General features: G+C 45.4%; 1 protein-coding gene across 1 annotated transcript in view; it reads right to left on the reverse strand.

Annotated features, from left to right (window-relative positions):
- Nucleotides 1-352: 352 nt before the first annotated feature.
- The window catches only part of LOC147737389 (uncharacterized), a 53,655-nt gene continuing 34,772 nt past the window's right edge, over nt 353-19,235 (reverse strand). Inside the window, exons 2-3 of the mRNA XM_086928509.1 lie at nt 8,687-8,758; nt 353-7,348 (exon numbers count right to left, since the gene is read on the reverse strand). Coding sequence (XP_086784635.1) covers nt 5,005-6,234 — 1,230 coding nt within the window. The 5' untranslated portion in view covers nt 6,235-7,348; nt 8,687-8,758 and the 3' untranslated portion in view covers nt 353-5,004. The remainder of the gene's footprint in view (nt 7,349-8,686; nt 8,759-19,235) is intronic.

Here is a 19,235-nt window from a genome sequence, read left to right on the forward strand (position 1 = left end):
GTGCATCTTTAGCTCTTTCAACTGTTCGAGAGAGGGTGGCATTCTCAAATACTGGGGGCACATCTACCAACAGCTTTCCTCATAATCTTTACTTTTTGCATCTACAGTGGGTGCAGATGCCACCTAAGACAGTAACCGTTGTCAGGTAGGTGATCTGCTTCCTGGAATCAGCCTGCTTTGCTGTTCCCTACTATGGTCGGCAAAGGTAAATGTGTCTTCCACTAAAATGACACCAGCTCGCTTTTGGTAACATGGCTTGAGCAAAAAGGCCACGCTCGAAGGTAAATCAAAACAGTTGATGTCACAAATGTCAATACAATGTAGAAAAAAGAGACAAAGAAATTCAAAATTCAAAGTTTAGAGAAACAGGAGTATTTAATAATTACTCATGAGTGAAAATTAAAACCAGGTCAGTAGTTTAAGGGTTATTAATTAGCAAAAACAACTGTCACAATGGAAATAAAGGACTCATTTAGTTGTGTGTTCAAAATCACAAAAAAGGAAAATGAAGAAAAAAGCAGATCCACTGAATCCATCAGGAAGTCACATACAAAAAAGTAGGGGACCTCGCTAGCCATGCTCGAGAGGCACTGGTACGTCCAATTTCTGGTGATGATCAACACTGGAATTTGATGCAATGTTTTGGGCTCAATCAGTTCCAGAAGCTGACGAGATGCGCAGAAGTGTCATGAAGTGCAACATTCCCACAGAGTAGAGTTGGGTCATCAAGTTGAACCTGAATTCACAGACATCAAAATTTATGAAACTTCAGGCAGTTACAACAGCTGCGAAGTCTTCGGAGCTTCCAAGTTATAGAGATGGTCCAAGGTTGATGATAAGAGCCAAAGCATGGAGCGCGGTGTGAGACAAGCAGCGTACTGGAGCTCACGCTGGAGGTTCAAACATGAAACTTGTAACCACCAAGGTGTATCACAGCAGGTTTAAAGGTTGTTCAGCGATTCGAACACATATCTCACTTATCAAAGTGGAAAGGATACCAATAAAGGCAGATCAAGGTGCAGGAATATCAGGATTTGGGCTCTCTGTGCTCACCTGTAGCCGTACAGCGAAGGTGTTCATCGTATAAAAATGTATACAAAGGATAAGACCTCAGAACCAGGTAAAAGTAAAGTACATTTCTGTGCTTATGTTGTGGTGAAACCAACAAAATTAGGTAAAAGGAAGAGAAGGGAAAATACAAAAGCAAATCACGATAACATGGTTAAGAACAAGGAGAAATTACCTGATCCTACTACGGTAATGATAAATAGCTGCTACAGGAGGCCCTCTGGAGGCGAGTGATGTAGCAAGTCCAGGAAAATTACTTCAAGGTATTTATTGCCGCTCCCCAGTCAAACAAACACACCGGACCATCCCATTTGCTCTAATAACAGCCCAAGTGCCCGCGTCTACTTTAGCGTTACCACAAAAAAGGAAACACTCAGGTTGAGTTGGACACCTCGAGCTTACTCACAAAAGTACCTTACACCTGTGAGTAATCTATACATACAAGGATGCTCGTAGAGTAACTTTTCTAGTTTTAGCTATTCACCATTACGATAAAGTTACTCAAAAGTGTGGACTTGCACATCTGCACAGGCTTAAACAGAGGTGGAGTAAAATTTACAAATGTAACTTACTTAGGCAAAAGTGGAGCAATAGAAAATGCAGCACCATACATAGCCAACCACTGGTAATGCAAAGCCCTCCCATAGAAAATAATGGAGAGAGAGACTTAAAAATCAAACCCATTCGAAAATAAAGATAAAATTAAATTATGTATTTTGCCTTTTAAAAATACACACACCTTCAAAAGAATATTATAAAATTTCATATATTTAAAATTAATTCGTTCATGATAATATGTTATGCTTTTAAGTTTAAAAATATTACAACTATTAAAAAATACTTTCAATTAATTCTATACATGATTTTTTAAGGATGTACCCCTCCGAATAGAGGTGAATAAGCCACTCAGTAATTCGGAGTACGTAGTAAGAAAATCAGATGATTTTAGCTAGTTGGGATTTTTGAAACAGATCTGTGAGAAAACCTTTTTTTTACATTTAAAATCAATTAGATCTCTAAGTAAACTGTGAGTTTTTAATTTGTTCAATATTTAAAGTTTATAACATTTACATTTGTATTTAACATAAAAATATTTTTTCCAAGTGTAATAAACAATTTAAATATTGTTTATATTTTTTACACAGGGAAAATTCCACCCAAGTTGAATATATAGAAGATATATTTGTATTAAGGTTTAATTAAAGGTGTCCCACCAAAATTAACATTTATAATATGTATTAATAATTTTTAAATGTATTGTATTGTAATTGCATGTATCTACAGGCATTTGCATCAAAGTAAATACCGGTCGCAAATGGGCAGATTCTGAGAATCTGCCCCTTTGCGACCAGTATTTTTGCATTTGGGATGCATCATCCTAAATGCAAAAATAGCAATTTAAGGAATCTCTAAATTGAGATTACTTAAATTGCGATTGCATTTAAGGAATCCCAAATTGAAACTCCTTAAATGCAATGCATGAAAGTCAAAAAAATAGCGAATTCGCTAATAGGAGTAGCAAATTACCATGAAGTTGAACTTCATGGTAATTTGCTAAAACTTTGAAAAAAGCACTTTTGTGCATTTTTAAAGTTTCATGTTGCGCACACACATGCCTATGTGTGTGCAACATATGTGCAGAGATCAATTTCAGGGGTGCAACAGAGTGTCATTTTGACACCCTTGCACCCCCTGGTACTCGCAAATCGCTCATGCGATCTCCCCTTCATTCCTATGGGCCTGGAGGCCTGGAGGCCCATAGGAATGAATGGGACCGCATTCCTTAATTGCGACTCGCAATCTCCCATTCATTCCTATGGGCCTGGAGGCCCCATAGGAATAAATGGGACCGCATTCCTTAATTGCGACTCGCAATCTCCCATTCATTCCTATGGGCCTGGAGGCCCATAGGAATGAATGGGACCGCATTCCTTAATTGCGACTCGCAATCTCCCATTCATTCCTATGGGCCTGGAGGCCCATAGGAATGAATGGGACCGCATTCCTTAATTACGACTAGCAATTTGCGAGTAGCAATTAAGGAATGTTTAGGAATCGCTATTTTAATAGCGCTTCCTACATGCATAGGCTTTTGCTATTCCTAAATAGCGATTCCTTAAAAATCGCTATTTAGGAATAGCAAAAGGCTACGTTGATGCATCTGCCAGCTAGTGCTTATTACCCCTCACGAGGCATCAAAGCGCTTTTTCGGAGAATAGCACACTACTAAGGAACCCATCAAAGGATTAGTGTTGAATTAGTATAGTGAAAATTGAAATTATATTGAGTGGTGGACATGTTAGTCTGTTATTTGGATTGAAAATAAGAAAATCTCTGCAACGTGGTGTCACCGGATTGCCTGAAATAACCAGAAATTTGATTTTGGGCATTAATTATAACATATGTAATTATACTTCACTAAAAATGAAGTTATATTAGTGTTGCAATTCAACAAATGTTATTAAAACATTGGAAAATATTTTTTTCTTTTTAGATATTTTTTGCCTTGAATGACATTTGTTTAGATTTTTAATTAGTTTAAAATATTTCATTTAATGACGTTTTAATTTATGTCCGTACCTCCATTATTATTAATGGGAGTGTGTTGCAGTTCCAGTGGATGAGCATGTGTGATATTGGACTCTGAGCTCGGGTACATTTACAACTGTTTTAGGTACATCATGGCTGTTGTGACTGTAGAGGTGTGGTTTGTAAATAGCAATGGGTTTACTCCTTTGTGGGTGAGTGCTTGTCCGTCCCTACACCCCTCCTTGCTCCTCCCTTAGCCCCTCCCCTTTATTCATAAATATTTCCCATTTTACACCCACTCCTCTCTCTCCCTCTTGCATTTACTACAAAAAGTATATAAACATGTGCGGAAACTCTGCAGTCGGGGCAGGCAACTCCACAAAGAAAAAGATAGGAGAGGCAGAACGACAGCACGTAGTTTGTGAATCGCATTTTCTTGTATTTTAGTCGTCCTATAGTAGTTTATGAATAGGCCTGTAAGACTCTCTTGGGTGTATCTGATGAGATTGTAAAGCTTGTGAAACTGTCCTCAGCAGATGGGAAGCAGGTCCATTTGTAGCAAAAAGGACATGGAAAGAGGCCACTAAAGTGGATCTTTGTAATAAGAGGCTGTGTCCCATTGCAACAGAAGTCATTAGGACTATCTAGGCCAAGAATGGTTTGCATATGGCTGGCCTTGTCTGTAGTGGTACAGAGACTGGAGAATGATGTGGCGGGATGTTGCTGAGATCAACTGCCAGTCATTCCATCACCTTTAGTTTTTCTCAATGATCAGCCGTAAGTGGCGCAGACATGAACAGATGTTGGTCCCATAGAGACCTATGACAAAGGGACTCCTGCTGCAGCCCCCTGGTGAGTCTCATTAAGGCTGGAAACAGTTTGAAGTTACTTGCATTCCAGATCCTAGCAGCGTGGCCTCAAAGTTCAGGATCAAATGGCCTTTGTGGGTCGGTCATTGCTTATAAACACTCAGGGAATAAAACATGCTGAATGGAATGAGGCCACAAATAGTTGTAAAAGAATGAGATTAACTCAAGCATTTCCATCCCTCGCTGTGTGCTTTTCTCAGTAGACAGTTTGTTGGACAATCAATGGATCAATGTCTTTGTGGCTGCTTCATGTAAAGGTTTTGCGATGCTGAAAGCTCCTCCTCAGGGTTGACAGTGAGCACCTTTTACTCTCCCACATTGGCTCGCTTATGTAGAAAGGTTACATTTACAACTGAAGTTTTTGTCACATTGAGAGCACGGGTCATTTTCTTTCTCATTGTGCCTTCTCTCTTGTTGAATGAAACTGAATCTCCAGCAGACCCTTCCCCGGCATTTATAACAATGACGAGGTTTCTTCCAGGAAAGTTCTCGCAGGTTGAGTGAGACCAGATTTTCGACTTTTTCAGCATTCAGAGAGCTAATCAGGTATTTTCCCAGTGTGAGTTCCCTCATGGTGAGTGAAAGTTATTTTATGACTGAACCTTTTCTGGGATTCAGAACACCGATACGGTTTGAGCCCAGTGTGGGTTCTCTCATGTACCCTAAGGTTGGATTTGCTTCTGAAGTTTTTACAGCATTCAGAGCACTGATACGGTTTGAGCCCAGTATGGATTCTCTGATGTTGAGTTAAACTTATTTTGTAATAGAAACTGTTTGGGCATTCAGAGCACTGATACGGTTTATACCCAGTGTGGGTTCTTTCATGCACAGTAAGGCTGGATTTATGACTGAAGCTTTTCCAGCATTCAGAGCACTGATAAGGTTTTTGTTCAGAGTGAGTTACCTGATGTCGAATCAGACTGCCACGAAAACTGAAGCTTTTTTGGCACGTGGAGCACTGATATGGTTTTTGCCCAGTGTGAGTTCTTTCATGTAAAGAAAGATTGGATTTGGTACTGAAGCTTTTACAGCATTCAGAGCACTGATACGGTTTTTGTCCAGTGTGAGTTCTTTCATGTAAAGTGAGATTGGATTTGGTACTGAAGCTTTTACAGCATTCAGAGCACTGATACGGTTTATGCCCAGTGTGGGTTCTTTCATGCACAGTAAGGCTGGATTTATGACTGAAGCTTTTCAAGCATTCAGAGCACTGATAAGGTTTTTGTTCAGAGTGAGTTACCTGATGTCGAATCAGACTGCCACGAAAACTGAAGCTTTTTTGGCACGTGGAGCACTGATATGGTTTTTGCCCAGTGTGAGTTCTTTCATGTAAAGAAAGATTGGATTTGGTACTGAAGCTTTTACAGCATTCAGAGCACTCATACGGTTTTTGTCCAGTGTGAGTTCTTTCATGTAAAGTGAGATTGGATTTGGTACTGAAGCTTTTACAGCATTCAGAGCACTGATACGGTTTATGCCCAGTGTGGGTCATTTCATGTTTAGTAAGGGTGTCTTTATGACTGAAGCTTTTACAGCATTCAGAGCACTGATAAGGTTTATGCCCAGTGTGGGTTCTTTCATGTACAGTAAGGTTGTATTTGCAAGTGAAGCCTTTCTGGCATTCTGGACACTGATAGGGTTTTCGTCCATCGCTAGTTTTCTCATGTTTAGTGAGGTGGGATTGATGGCTAAAGCTGTTCTCACAGTCATTGCTCTTACTCGAGTAGTTTGTTTCTCCAAGTTGGGTTTGTTCCTGGATACATGCCATCTTAAGACTGACTCTGATTTCTGATCATGTACTTGTTTGTTACAACTCAGCATTAACTTCTAAAATACATTTCAGATGCTCTTCTTAACATATGTATTTAACTAATTATAGTTTTTTCCTGGAGATCATTTTCCTACCTTTAAAGTCACCGATCTAACTTGTCTTATAAACTTTCACTGAGGAGCCCCTTGTATTGACTAAGAGGCCTCTCATGGATTCATTTTCTCCAAGTTATGCCCGGGTGAATTCTATCTAGTTTAATTAGTCTCATTTAGTTATTCTAGTTTATCACATTTGATTTAGGAGTTTTAAAGGCACCGATAAGGTCTTTGGGCTTTAGTGTTTGCCTGTTAAGTATGTTTGTTCATACAAGTAATGGCAGGTAATTAGGGCATGCCAGGGTGGTTTATGAATTATCAATAGTGTAACACTGGCCTCTTTTATACTTTCTGTGCCAGTATATGCTTTTTCTGTTCAGTGGTTAAGACAGGTACATAATCCACTTTGGAAGTTACAGGATCCTTTGAAACTACTCGGATCAACCCAAGAGACAGAGTTGGTGGGGGAAAATCTTCCTATATTGGAAATGATAATCCGGCATCTTTGCAGAAACAACATCTAAGAAAGAGCATTTACAATTTGTTTCTTTTAAACAATCTTTAATCTCCTCTGAATCACAGGAGACGGAGTCAAAAGCTTGCACTTGTAAATCGGGGATATTAGTCTTTTTGACAGTTCTGTCACATCACAACACGTTTACGGATGCTAATCTGTTGGGGAGGGTTTTAGTCTTCAATGCATTTCTCATGAACCATGAAACAGAATTTACAACACTGAGTTTTCTCAAGTGCTCTGTGTGGGTATCAGTTGTGGCCAATGTTCTCCTTACTCTCAGTCACTGACACTTGGTAAACATTTATGATCATTTTCCTTTAGGGATTTGACAACTTTCACATTCACCAGTTTCTTCCGCTCCAACATCCTCACCATTCCTGGCACATAGAATGTGTTTCTTCTCTAGAGCTCGAGAATGTTTTAACTTTCCTTGAAATAATCCTTTTCGTTGTGTTTCACTAAATTTAAACCTTCTTTTATCTGTTCATGCTTCTGTCACCTGTAGAAATGGAGTAAAAAATTGTAAATGAACACAAAGACAAAATATTTGTGACTTTATACTTTGCACAAAGAAAGCATTAACAAAAACAAGATAGGAAATCAGTTTCAGTTGCATTTCTGATAGTGGTGAAACAGTGTTGATCGGTAGCTTGGGATCACTGGAAATCAAGGATGTGAGAGCAAAAGAAGTAAATATTTAAGAAAGAAACACAGATTCTCAGAAGCAGCCACACTATCAAATTGCAATTTCTGTGGCAACAGCTGGGAACATAGTGAGATATTTGTCATTCTTGTAATAAATTACTAGATGTTATTTACTCCCCTGCCCACCTAGACTGTTAATCTAATCCTTTTTCCAGTGATCTAAGAAGGGACATTTTATTGAACAGCACAACAGCAAAGGAAACCAAAAAGGGTAAAAAAAAGAAAAACACAAAACAGAGGAAAGAGAAAAAAGGCTATCTTCCACTTTCACCACAAGGATCAGGCGTAGGAAACTCCGCAGTAGGCCTGGGTGGTAAATTCCGCTTGTGGAATTTGCGGAATCTGGGTAATTTTGCATTCTGCGGAGAACACGGAATTGCCAAAAATTCTGCGATTCGACGGTTTTGAGTAATTCTTTGCTTGCTCGCGCTTTCAAAATACTTGTTTGCGAGATATTTCTCCCCGAGCACGCAAACAGCATTCACGAACAGGAAAAAAGCAACGCGAACGGGGGGAACAAGCAATTCCGTGTGTTTGCAGAACTTTTGCGTGCTCGCAGAGATTTTTTACCATTTCGCCAAGCTTTGTGTAGCGCGACTACTCAAATTCCTCCCACCCCTACTCTTCAGCAGATGCTTGTGAACCCGTAAGTTACTTCTAAATACAGTGCCCCCAAGGTCAGCACCAGGTGCAGTTCCACCGGTCGCACCACCCTAAAGCAAGCCCTGTGTGCATGTGTGTCCACACACATGTACTGTGTCTTTTGCTTGTAGTAGACAGGACAAAAAAGGGCAGGATGGGAGGACGCCAAGAGATGGAAGTCAGATCCAGAGAGAAAATACGCAGAAAGAACAGACAGAGGGAGGATGGTATCATGTGGTCTGGAAGAGGAGACAGATGTGCCAATTGTTAAGAAACTGGTGGGTAAAACTGACCTAAAATGAACTGGACCTGCACTACACGCCCAACACGTACCAGGAGGAATGTGGCTCCATCAGGTGATTATCAGAAGTTTGATAACAACAAGAATAGTGCACAGAGGGAGTCAAATGTGGAAGCTGAAGAGACAAAAAAGGGAATAGAGAAAGAAGAAACAGGGGAAAAGGAAATGTAGAGTTATAGGTATCCTTACCTGACAGTTATATTATATTTTGTTCTTCCGGGGGTGGCACCCACGCTGCACTGCCTGCTCATCCCAGAATACCTTGAAAGGAAGGAAAGAAATGGTTTTGCGTCAGACGACAATCACACTTCATCCCATTGTACAAATAACCGTCCTGAACTCACAAAACAAAAGAATCTCTTGTTCTCTGGATGCCATTGTCAAGCAACTCTGGTTATGAATACATATTTTTTTTTTGGTTCAAGAGCCATGATCCCTCGCTGGAAAAGGTCTCTGTGAATATAGAGTGCACCCACAGTCTCAGAGAACAAACCCTAACAACCCAGTACACGTCTTCATAACCCCCATCTTTCCATTTACAGACCATGAAACTTGCAAATTAAAACAATCTGATTTGCAAAGGTATGTTAATGTCCTTGTACATAATTCTGCCCACCGTTCATAAATCAGTGAACCAGACTCTTAGATTTAAACAAACCACGCTCTCTGGGCAACAGTAATTCAAGCTCAAGCTGATGCAGAGTTTGAATGCTGAGCAATGGAAGCAACAAAGCATCAACGTGTTGGTGCTTTTTATCGATAACTTATCTGAAGGGATGATGCGGGGGTCAGCATAAATAAATCCTTCACGAGACAAAACTTGGAACATTGAAATGTTGAGACCTCCATTGAAGACAATGGAGCAGCAGCAGCCTATTCAACCTGATATAGGACCGCTGCTCTCAACATTACAATGTCCTAATACACAGCCTCTGCCTCTCTGAAATATATGGTTTGGGCAGGAGAAGGCAGAAGATAGAGCCTGCAGCGGGGCACACAGGAGCCTCCCCCCTTCCTCCTCTCATAGCTCGTAGTGTCACTGGTATCTAAGAAGGAAGAGGGGGGTTCTGCTCATCTCCTGCATCTCCCCGGCTCAACTGAATGATGAAAACAGTTTAGCCGAGCCCAGGCAGAACCAGGGTCTGACTTCAGCCTCCTTTCACAGCTATTGCTGTGACTGTTCAACATTTCACCCCTGTGGTCCTGCATGCGGCTGTTAACTGTTTCACATTCACAGCAACAACTGTGAGATAAAGGTTTCGGAGTACCGGAGGTGTTTCGACCCCCTCGGTCTCTGGGACACCTTTATTTTATTAATTAACACATTCTGCCCTCATGGGGCAAACAGTGTAATGACCTTATAGTCAGCCGTAGCAGGCAAAACTGCCCATTAAAGGACCGTTCCCTTGGTAAAGGCACTTGCATTTAGCTTTGGAGTTACAGCAAGCAGTAAGGTCATATTAAAGATTTAAAGTAATGGTTACTTAGTCAGAGAAATAATCATCATAATATTTGCAGAAGGATCACATACAGTTAACCTCTAAATTATATTAAAAGCCAGACTCAGATATAACTCTAGATGTAAAGTCAACAGACAGACCACCACAACAAATGTGTGCTAAGAAATAAGAAAACCTTTTTCTATAATATCAAATAGCAAACTGACATAGAATCTGCTTAGTTCAAAATCAAGGAAAAGTTCTTACGTACAAAATCAGTAAGAGGAGTGACATGTAGTCTGCATTTTGGAAAAGGGTAAAATAAAACAATTGCAACAAATATCCCAAAACAGTACATTTTATAAGTTTTTAGACAGAGAGAACACATTATTGACATGTTCATGATGAGGTAAAAATGACAACAACTAATGAATGTTCATGAAAACATAGCACAAAAAAATGTAATTTAATAAAACACACCTACAAAATGAATAATTAATTATGACTCTTCACCTTAAAGCAGGAGATTGGCATTTGATCTTGCATGTTCTACCATACAATACAGCAACATGGGACAACAATAGTATTAATTCTTTTCAGGTCCTTTACTATCCTCCTTTTTCTACCTGTTTATTTAATTCCCGTGATAGTAGAGTTACATGGGCTCCATATCTCTTCTTTTAGAATGCCTTGCTTAAAAATGTTATCAATGACAGGCATATGCCCTCCTTTGCTTCACGTATATGGTTGTACTGAGGAGTGTGTGGACACACTGCATTCGGTTTCACCGTTATTTAAGCTGGCTCTGCACTTTCAATCAATTCACATTTTTTTCCTGTAAAATTCCAAGCCTCTTGATTTACTGTGCAATTTAAATCTGGATTTAAATACTCTTATGTAAAGCCTGGAAACAAATTAACTCTCGAGTTGCCGAATGTAATTTAGAGTCTTCACGTTGTGTTTGAATACCAACACCATCCGGTGTACAGTAAATTGCTCAAGTCAATTTACATGGTTATTCCCTAACAAGTTTCTGGCCATTCATCATTGACCCAATTTGTACGGGAACATTTGCTGACAGCTCATCAGTTGTTTATTAGAAATGCCTACAACTTGGAGTCCTTTCCCAAGAGGGGCGGGTTGGGAGCTCCTGTCAGTCTGACTGTGGAACGGGTAGCACATTTAATGATTAAAAGTGATGCTAGGCGTGGCTTGGCGCCGGCTGTAATGGCCGCCTGATCTCGGAGCTCCGCCGGCCCGAGCCCTCAGCCTCGATCCAGCCGTACATAATCCGCTGCTTCGCGCGGATGACCAGTGTCCCCAAGTTCCCCTGACCCCGCCGCGCACAGCGGTCTGCCTCCGGCTCCTCTATGTCTCGCCGGCACCGAGATACGGCTCCCCCCGGAACGTGCCTGCATCGCGGCCGGCGTGCCGCGCAACGAGAGGCCCCGGCTTGAGGCCTAGTCTTGGTGGGGACGAACTTGGCTCTGCGGCGGGCACCCAGCCTCTGCTTCACGAAGCGCGCTGGGGGGAGGCCGCATGGGCCGCGGACCTTCGGCCCAGAGCCGGTAAGACCCCTGGCTGGACACTCCTGCCACGTGAGGGGGCGGCGTGCAGGGAACTGCGGCCCCAGCTTGCGGCCAGTCTACCAGTGGCCGACTTCACCCACCGGGGAGCACCCGACATCCTCCACATGGCGCCCTGTAAGGGCAGGACATTTTGGGCCGAGGGGCCCCCGGTGAAGTGTCGGCGGACCTGAGACTGCGGCGCATGGGCCCCAAGGAGGTGGCGGAGGCCTGGTGCGGCGCCAGAGATACTGTGTAAGTGGCGAGCTGGCCTGGGGGAGTGACTGGGACCCTGCGGAGCCCCGGCCCGACGATCGTGTTGCCTCTGCCGCGGCAGTGGTGGTTCCGCCTCTGCCTGTGGTCCACTGAGGTGCCGTATGGCTGGGTAGTATGGCCCCTGGTGTCCACGCCGATCACCTCACACTGCCTGAACTTTGAGGCGCTACCTAATACCACGGACCTATCCTATCCGCCCTGGTGATCCTCTCCTGACCGTCGGCCCAGTTGGGGGGCTGGAAACTGGAGGGACGAGCACAGAGTGCTTCCATTTTACCAGCTATTGCATTGCGTGCCGGCGACCCACTGTGACGACAGAACACCGCCCCGGCCCACGGGTCTGCTTCTCGATGCCAGCTTCAACATGAGGCCTAAGCAGGGTCCGCCCGCACAATCGAACAATCTCGATAAATACACAGTACAGAGGGGTACGCCGCAGACCGAGGTAACGGCGAGCGGCCAGCAGAGTCCAAAGGAACCATCGCTGGCCAGTAGTATGACGGCTATTCAGGCACTGGGCACCACCCTTGAAACTAAAATCGACAAGATGGCCATAGAGGTGAACCTTCTCCGGACTTACCTCAATAAAACGTCGGAAAAGACAAAGGCTAATGAGACCGACATTGCGGACCTGCGGGCGTCTACGAAGCATCTGGAAAAGAGAGTCAATGATTTGGTCCAGCAACACCGTCAGATGACAATACGGCTGGACGACCAGGAAGGGAGGGCCAGAAGAAGTAACATACGCCTGGTTGGAGTTCCGGAGGACCTCGAGGGGCCCAGTGTGGAGCTGTTCGTTGAGGATTTAATCCTTAAGCACCTCAAGCCAAAACGTTTGTCTAAAATCTTTACCGTCGAGCGCGCGCACCGGGCGCCCATCCCCAAACCTAAACCGGGAGCGCCACCGAGGACAATTATTGCTAAAATCCTCAACTACAGAGACAGAGACGCTGTCCTTCAGGCGGCCAGACAATCTGGGGATCTACTCTACGAGAACGCCGTAATTCGATTCTTTCCCGACTTCACCCTCCAGGTCCAGCGCGAGAGGAGGTCTTTTGCAGGTGTGAAAGGGGCACTCCGAGAAAAAGGTATCAAATACATGATGTTCTTCCCCGCCAAACTCAAGGTTCTCATGGGAGGAAAGTCCTTTTTCTTCACATCGCCGTCGGAGGTGCAGGAATGGATCGACAAGGAGGTGGCCGTGACGTGCGAGGGTGCGGAGGCCCAGAACTGGAGAGACACTCAGACCGCATCTCTGGGCTCAGCGGCCGGGGGATCTGAACGAGATGGCCAAAGTCAACGCTCCTGGAGATCCCGCTCCACAAGTCCGAGCTGAACGACACAGCAGAGGGACGCCCGAAGACGGCCTTCGCGAGACTCAGAGCCGATAAGTGTCACTTTAATGAATTGATCTGTTGCCTTTGACTCTTAGATTCTGACCCAGGGGGTTAGTTGCCCATATGACATCATAACCAAACATAGACACTGGAATTCCGAGTTGCAGGACTTATGAACTACCTCACTTAGAGGTTAGGGGGGGCGCGGGTGGCGGGTGGGGCCGGGCCAATGCCCGCTTCATGTGACAGGTCCATCTGAGGGGAGGGTGGATTGTTCATTGTTGGAGGTTCCTCTTTGGGGTGTGTCTCTGGGGCGAAAGGCACTCTGCTAATTGGGGATGTGGGTAGTTCTAAACCCGCAGAGCAGGGCAGCAGGGAGGGGGGATGTGGGTGGGAAGGGCTGGGGGGGTCGGGAACAGTTTGGTAACGCTGGGCTCCACCAATGCTGTAATGATCAATGTTTGTATTGAACATGAATGTTGGGGAGGTAGCTGGGAGGGTGGGGGAGTTGGGAAGGTTTTACGGTCATGTGTAGTTCGCAACGTCATAATCGACCCGGGCGCCAGAATGCAGGAACAAGTCATGTCACACAGCAACGGTTATGGCTAGGAGATGGGAAAAAAGCCTCAAAGTTCTGAGCTGGAACGTCAACGGGCTAGGAGACAGACTCAAGCGCACCATAGTCCTGAGATTCATTAAAAGGTACCAGCCGAACGCAGTCCTGCTGCAGGAAACACACCTCATTGGGAACACATGTCAGTCCCTCAATAGGTGGGGGTACACCCTTACAGTTCACTCCGGCTTTACCTCAGGCTCCAGGGGTGTAGGGATCCTGTTGCGTCGCTCACTGCCCCTTCACATAGATCATGCTGAGTCAGACCCTCAGGGCCGCTTTGCAGTGGTGTCCGGCAGATGGGAAGGTTACCACCTGAACCTGCTCTCTGTGTACATCCCACCTGGCCTCCAGACTCAAGCATACACAGATCTGGGAAAACTGCTTCTCTCCCTCCCTGATGGTCAATTGGTAATGGGAGGAGATTATAATGCTGTAGTGTCGGGGACCCTGGACAGACACCCCCCCAGAGACATACCACAGGGGCAGAAGTGGCTGGCAGACTTCTTGGAAGCCTTCGGGCTCACAGATGTCTGGCGGCTACTGCACCTAGTGGATACTCACTTCACCTTTTTTTATGGGCCATATCGCTCATTCTCCGGCCTTGACTACATCCTCACTCTACTACAACACGACACAACGGTACCAGAAGCCACGCACCTCACCCTTGGCATATCTGACCACTCGCCGGTTATTACCCATATAACGTTCGGGACTCGGCGTGAGTGCTGCGTCGCACCAATAAGCGCTTGGCACTTGAAGAATGAGGAGACTAGTAGGAAGCTATCTAAGTCAATTACCCAATACTTTGACGATAACGTAGGGTCGGTGGACTCCCCAGTCACCCTGTGGGAGGCCTTTAAAACCGTGATCAGGGGGGAGGCGTTGTCGGCCATCGCAGGTAAGCGAAAAGATAAAGAAAAGCTGGTTGCCGCAGCGGAAGCAGATCTGGCGGTGTTAGAGAGGGAAGCGCGTGAAACTGGGGCGACTGACGTGCAACATCGACTGCAGCTAAAAACAACGGAATATAGGGAACTAGTTACACAGGAAGCTAAAACAGCAGCCATACATAAGATGGGAAGGCTATATGACCAGGGCGACAAAGCTGTGAAACTTATAGCATGGCTCGATAAAAAACAACAGGCCAATAAAGTAGTGCCGGAAATACAAACAGCCTCAGGGACTAATGTAACTGAACCCCGGGAGATAGTGGCCGAATTTGGACGACACTATAAACAGGTTTACAGCCGGGAGTCCGACCGCCCAGAGGAGGACTCGGTAGCCCTCCTTACAGATATCCGACTGCCTTGTCTGTCGGAGGAAGACCGAGAAACCCTTCAGAGCCCACTCGAGGTCACTGAGCTTCAATGCGCTATAGCCGACCTCCGCCCGGGAAAAGCCCTAGGACCCAACGGCCTCCCAATAGAGCTCTACAAGCTAAAGCCGGATGCCCTCAGTAATCACCTAAAACACATGTTCGAAAAAAGTAAAGAGGCGGGACTGTTGAAACGAGACCAACGCCTAACAACTATAGTGGCAATACCTAAAGAGGGGAAACCTAGAGAGTCCTGTGCCTCATATAGACCAATCTCGCTGCTCAACGCGGAGCCCAAAATTTTGGCCAAAACACTGGTAAATCGACTTCAATCGGTCCTGCCTACCCTGGTCCATCCAGATCAATCAGGGTTCATGCCCCACCGCAACACCGTACTCAACATTCGACGTCTTAATGGGGTACTTGGGCAACGACATAGGTTGCAAGAAGATGCAGTGGTGGTCTCTCTTGACGCCACTATGGCATTTGACACCCTAGAGTGGCCCTACATGATCGCGGTACTTCGTAAATTGGGCTTTGGGCCGAATTTTATATCCTGGATCCGTCTCCTTTACACTGAACCGCTAGCCCAGGTGGTGGTAAATGGTAAGGCGTCCGAGGTCTTCACCCTTGAGAGAGGGACTAGACAGGGCTGCCCTCTCTCTCCCCTCCTATTCGCGCTTTCCCTTGAACCGCTCGCGGCCTGGATAAGGCAGGACGTCTACCTCAAAGGGATAGCATGGACGGAGGGAAGGGAGGACAAGATCTCCCTATACACCGACAATATCCTTCTGTACCTCTCCAGACCGCGTAGATCTGTCATGGCGGCGCTTGATATCTTCACGATTTTCGGACGAAACTCCAGATTTCGGATAAACTGGAGCAAATCCCATTTTTACGTACTCCACGGGGACCCCCCGAGGCTCCCTGCCACTTGTCCCATAACAATGGTGGAGGACGGCTTCAAATATCTAGGAGTCTTTGTCTCCACAGACAAGACTCTACTGTACGAAAGAAATCTACTGCCACCTCTAAGACGGCTCCAACGCGACGTTAAATCCTGGCGGCAACTTCCATTGTCATTGCTGAGCGGCCCTTTTTAAAATGATGGCGCTGCCAAGATTTCTCTACGCTTTACAGAACTACCCAGACCTAGTACCCAACTCGTATTTTGCAGCAGTTGAAACGGCGCAGCGTGACCTCCTATGAGCAGGGGCGCCTATAATCGCATTGCGCAAACTCACACTGGGGTGGTACAACGGTGGAATCGCCCTCCCTGACATCCGCAAATATTACTGGGTTGCCCACCTCTCAGCGATCAACCAAGGTACATACAGTGACGGGCACGACCCCGGGTACGGGATGGACAGATGGCTACTTCCTGGGGGGAATTATGAGGTCGCACTCTACTCCAAGCCAGGTAAACACCAACTCACGGGACCAACTAAACACTCAGTACAGATATGGCACATTGCTCAGCGGAAACTAGGGTGGTCAGATGTCTATACTATGTCAGCTCCACTATGGGCCTCCGAAAAACTTGGCAACTTGGGGCACACCAAGGGGTTCCGTAACTGGGACCTGATAGGAATCTCACAAATCAGAGACATCGGGGGCCCTAAAGGAATTCACACGTTTACCCACTTCCAGGACACATACGACCTAGCTCAGACCGAACACTTCAGGTACATGCAAGTGCGACATTCTCTGCAGGCGAACATTCCACCAGAGACTACACTGCCTCAGACCTCCCCACTCGAAGACAGATTACTGGATGGACACATTACAGACCACGCCATCTCTCTCACATACAAAAAGCTAATCAACAACCCCCCCCCCGACACGCTCCTTCCCCTAAAAGAGAAATGGGTTGCTGACGGGCTAGAGATAGATGAGGAAGAATGGATGTATGCTCTTGCTTCCCCTAGGGAGGTGGCGATTTCGGCCTGATTGCGATTAATCCAACTGAAAATTCTTCACAGAGTGTATATCTCATGTACTAGGCTACAAGCGATGGGGAGGGGAGGATAAGGGCTCTGCAGAAGGGGATGGGGAGGGGAGGAGAAGGGCTCTGCAGAAGGGCATTTGGGAGCCCACGGACCTGCCTCCAATCTGGGTGACACTTGGGCAGATGGTGGCGAAGAGAAACATTGCTAGACTGTGGGGAGCCCCCAATCCACCAAAACTGACAGACTGGCAAAGCGACATGGATTGGTGCATGCTGCAAGAAAAGACTGTATATACAGCGAGAGGATGCCCCCGCAAATGGGGAGAGGTATGGTCAAGCTGGAATGACTTTAGGGGAAACATATGTGGGCCTCCTCATGTCCCACAGACCGGCTCGGAAGACATGGACTAAACTGTTTTTCTTGTTGCTATAAATGTGAGTAATGTATACATTTCTGATGTATTCCTGGTGATGTAACGGACTTAAGCTGAACGTAACTTACTGACCGTGTTTGTTTCATTACTTAATAAAAAAGAAATTAAAAAAAAAAAAGTGATGCTGGATTCCCATTTACTTCTTCTACAAAAAGGGCCACTCTGGGTGACCTCTAGGACTGCACCAAGCATGCAATCCTTCACCCGTCTCAGGCGCTGTCATTGTGTCTGATTCAGTCCAGTAGAAACTCCTAGTGTAGATGCAAGTTATGGAAAATCCTTATTAATCTCTGAAGGATTTTGTTGAAATCCTGAATTCTATGTCAGGAAGCGGAGGCGAGAATTATGCATGTTCTTTCTTCATTTTATTAACAGCAAGTTAGAAGAAACAGAAAAAACACAGGCTGCCAACTACATATCCCATGAGGCACAACAGTAACCATGGGAGCCAGTCCACCAATCATAGTCCAGCCGAATACATAAAGCAGCTCCCTCGACGAAGTCCGTCCTCTTTCTTCATTGCTGCCCTCAGTAAAGTCCCTTTGCATATTCTTAACTGCGTATTTGGGACTTGCGGGGGCAGTTTCCTTGTGTGGCAGCTTTTATTTATATTGTATTGCTAGCGGGTTTCTCCCGCTGTGTAGCCGACGCAGTAGGCTTAGCTTGAGCGTCTCTGTTTAGCCAGTGCGCCGTGCGGTGCTGTCTTTCCATAGACGCGCGGCCGGTGCTTCAGCTTCACCACAGCGTTCTTCGTGCACGTGTGGTGAAACACTCCGAGGCTTCTGGTGCTTCGTCTGTTGTGTTGCCCTGCCTCCCCCCAGCACTGACACCGCATGGCGGTCTGTTTTACGGGTTTTGCCCTTTAATAATAAGCGTGGCCTGGTTGTATTAAAAAAAAAAAGTTTGAATATATGTGAAAGTCTTCACAGCCACTTCTGTAGTACATTGAAGTCTAACATTTTGGTTACTCACCTGTTTCTAGAGGCACTCGTGTTGGGGGGGAGCCTTTTATAATTTAGTAGGGTGTATCTGTTTATGGGTGCCCGGCCCTCATTAAATATGCAGTCACCTTCTGACCATGACTATGTATAAGCTCACTCTGCTGAGGTGCAGCCCCCCCAGGCACGCACTCCTGCAGAGGTTGACAGGCTCCTTTCTTCGGCCATTGCCCAGGCGCTTGCCCCTCTGCAGGACAGCGTTAATAAATTGTCTGCGCAAGTGTTCAAGACTGGTTATGGTGTTGTGAATCGATCTAGGACCCTAATTAAATATTCCTGATTCATGCCCTTATGTGGGGATAACAAAACATATCCTTATAAAGGCATAAGAATCATGTCCATATTTAGTCATAGCCAATGCAGTACTAATACGGCAAGGCTACTCCCATCTAGAAAGTACAACGTGTTCTTTAAACAAATCCAAGCCTCCGGCAGACCGGCAATTCCCCCTGCTTTTGTCTTGATTTGCGCAAGAACTCCTGGAGTCGAGAACATACTGTTAGTTCTTAGTGACGTCTTATGTCAAACCTTACATCAAACACGCCACCTTCCAGGTATAAATATACCAACGTTGCCTTAAGCAAATACACGGTGGTGGTTTGGAGCAGAGCGGCTATCTACTTGCCCGAAGCCCAGCTGATGAGAGAGCCGAAGGAAGCCGACCCTCCCTTTGACGCACTGAGAGAGATGCTGTCTTTTCTCCTGCCGAGAAACCCAGCTCCGGTGTTTCCAGTCACCCTTGCGGGTAACTGGGAGATCGAGTCCTGAGAGAGAGATACAAGACCTCCTTCATTCTAAAAACCAAGGTACGGA

This window comes from Lissotriton vulgaris, chromosome 1_1 (genome assembly GCF_964263255.1).
Source record: "Lissotriton vulgaris chromosome 1_1, aLisVul1.2, whole genome shotgun sequence".
In the NCBI taxonomy this organism is placed as follows: Eukaryota; Metazoa; Chordata; class Amphibia; order Caudata; family Salamandridae; genus Lissotriton; species Lissotriton vulgaris.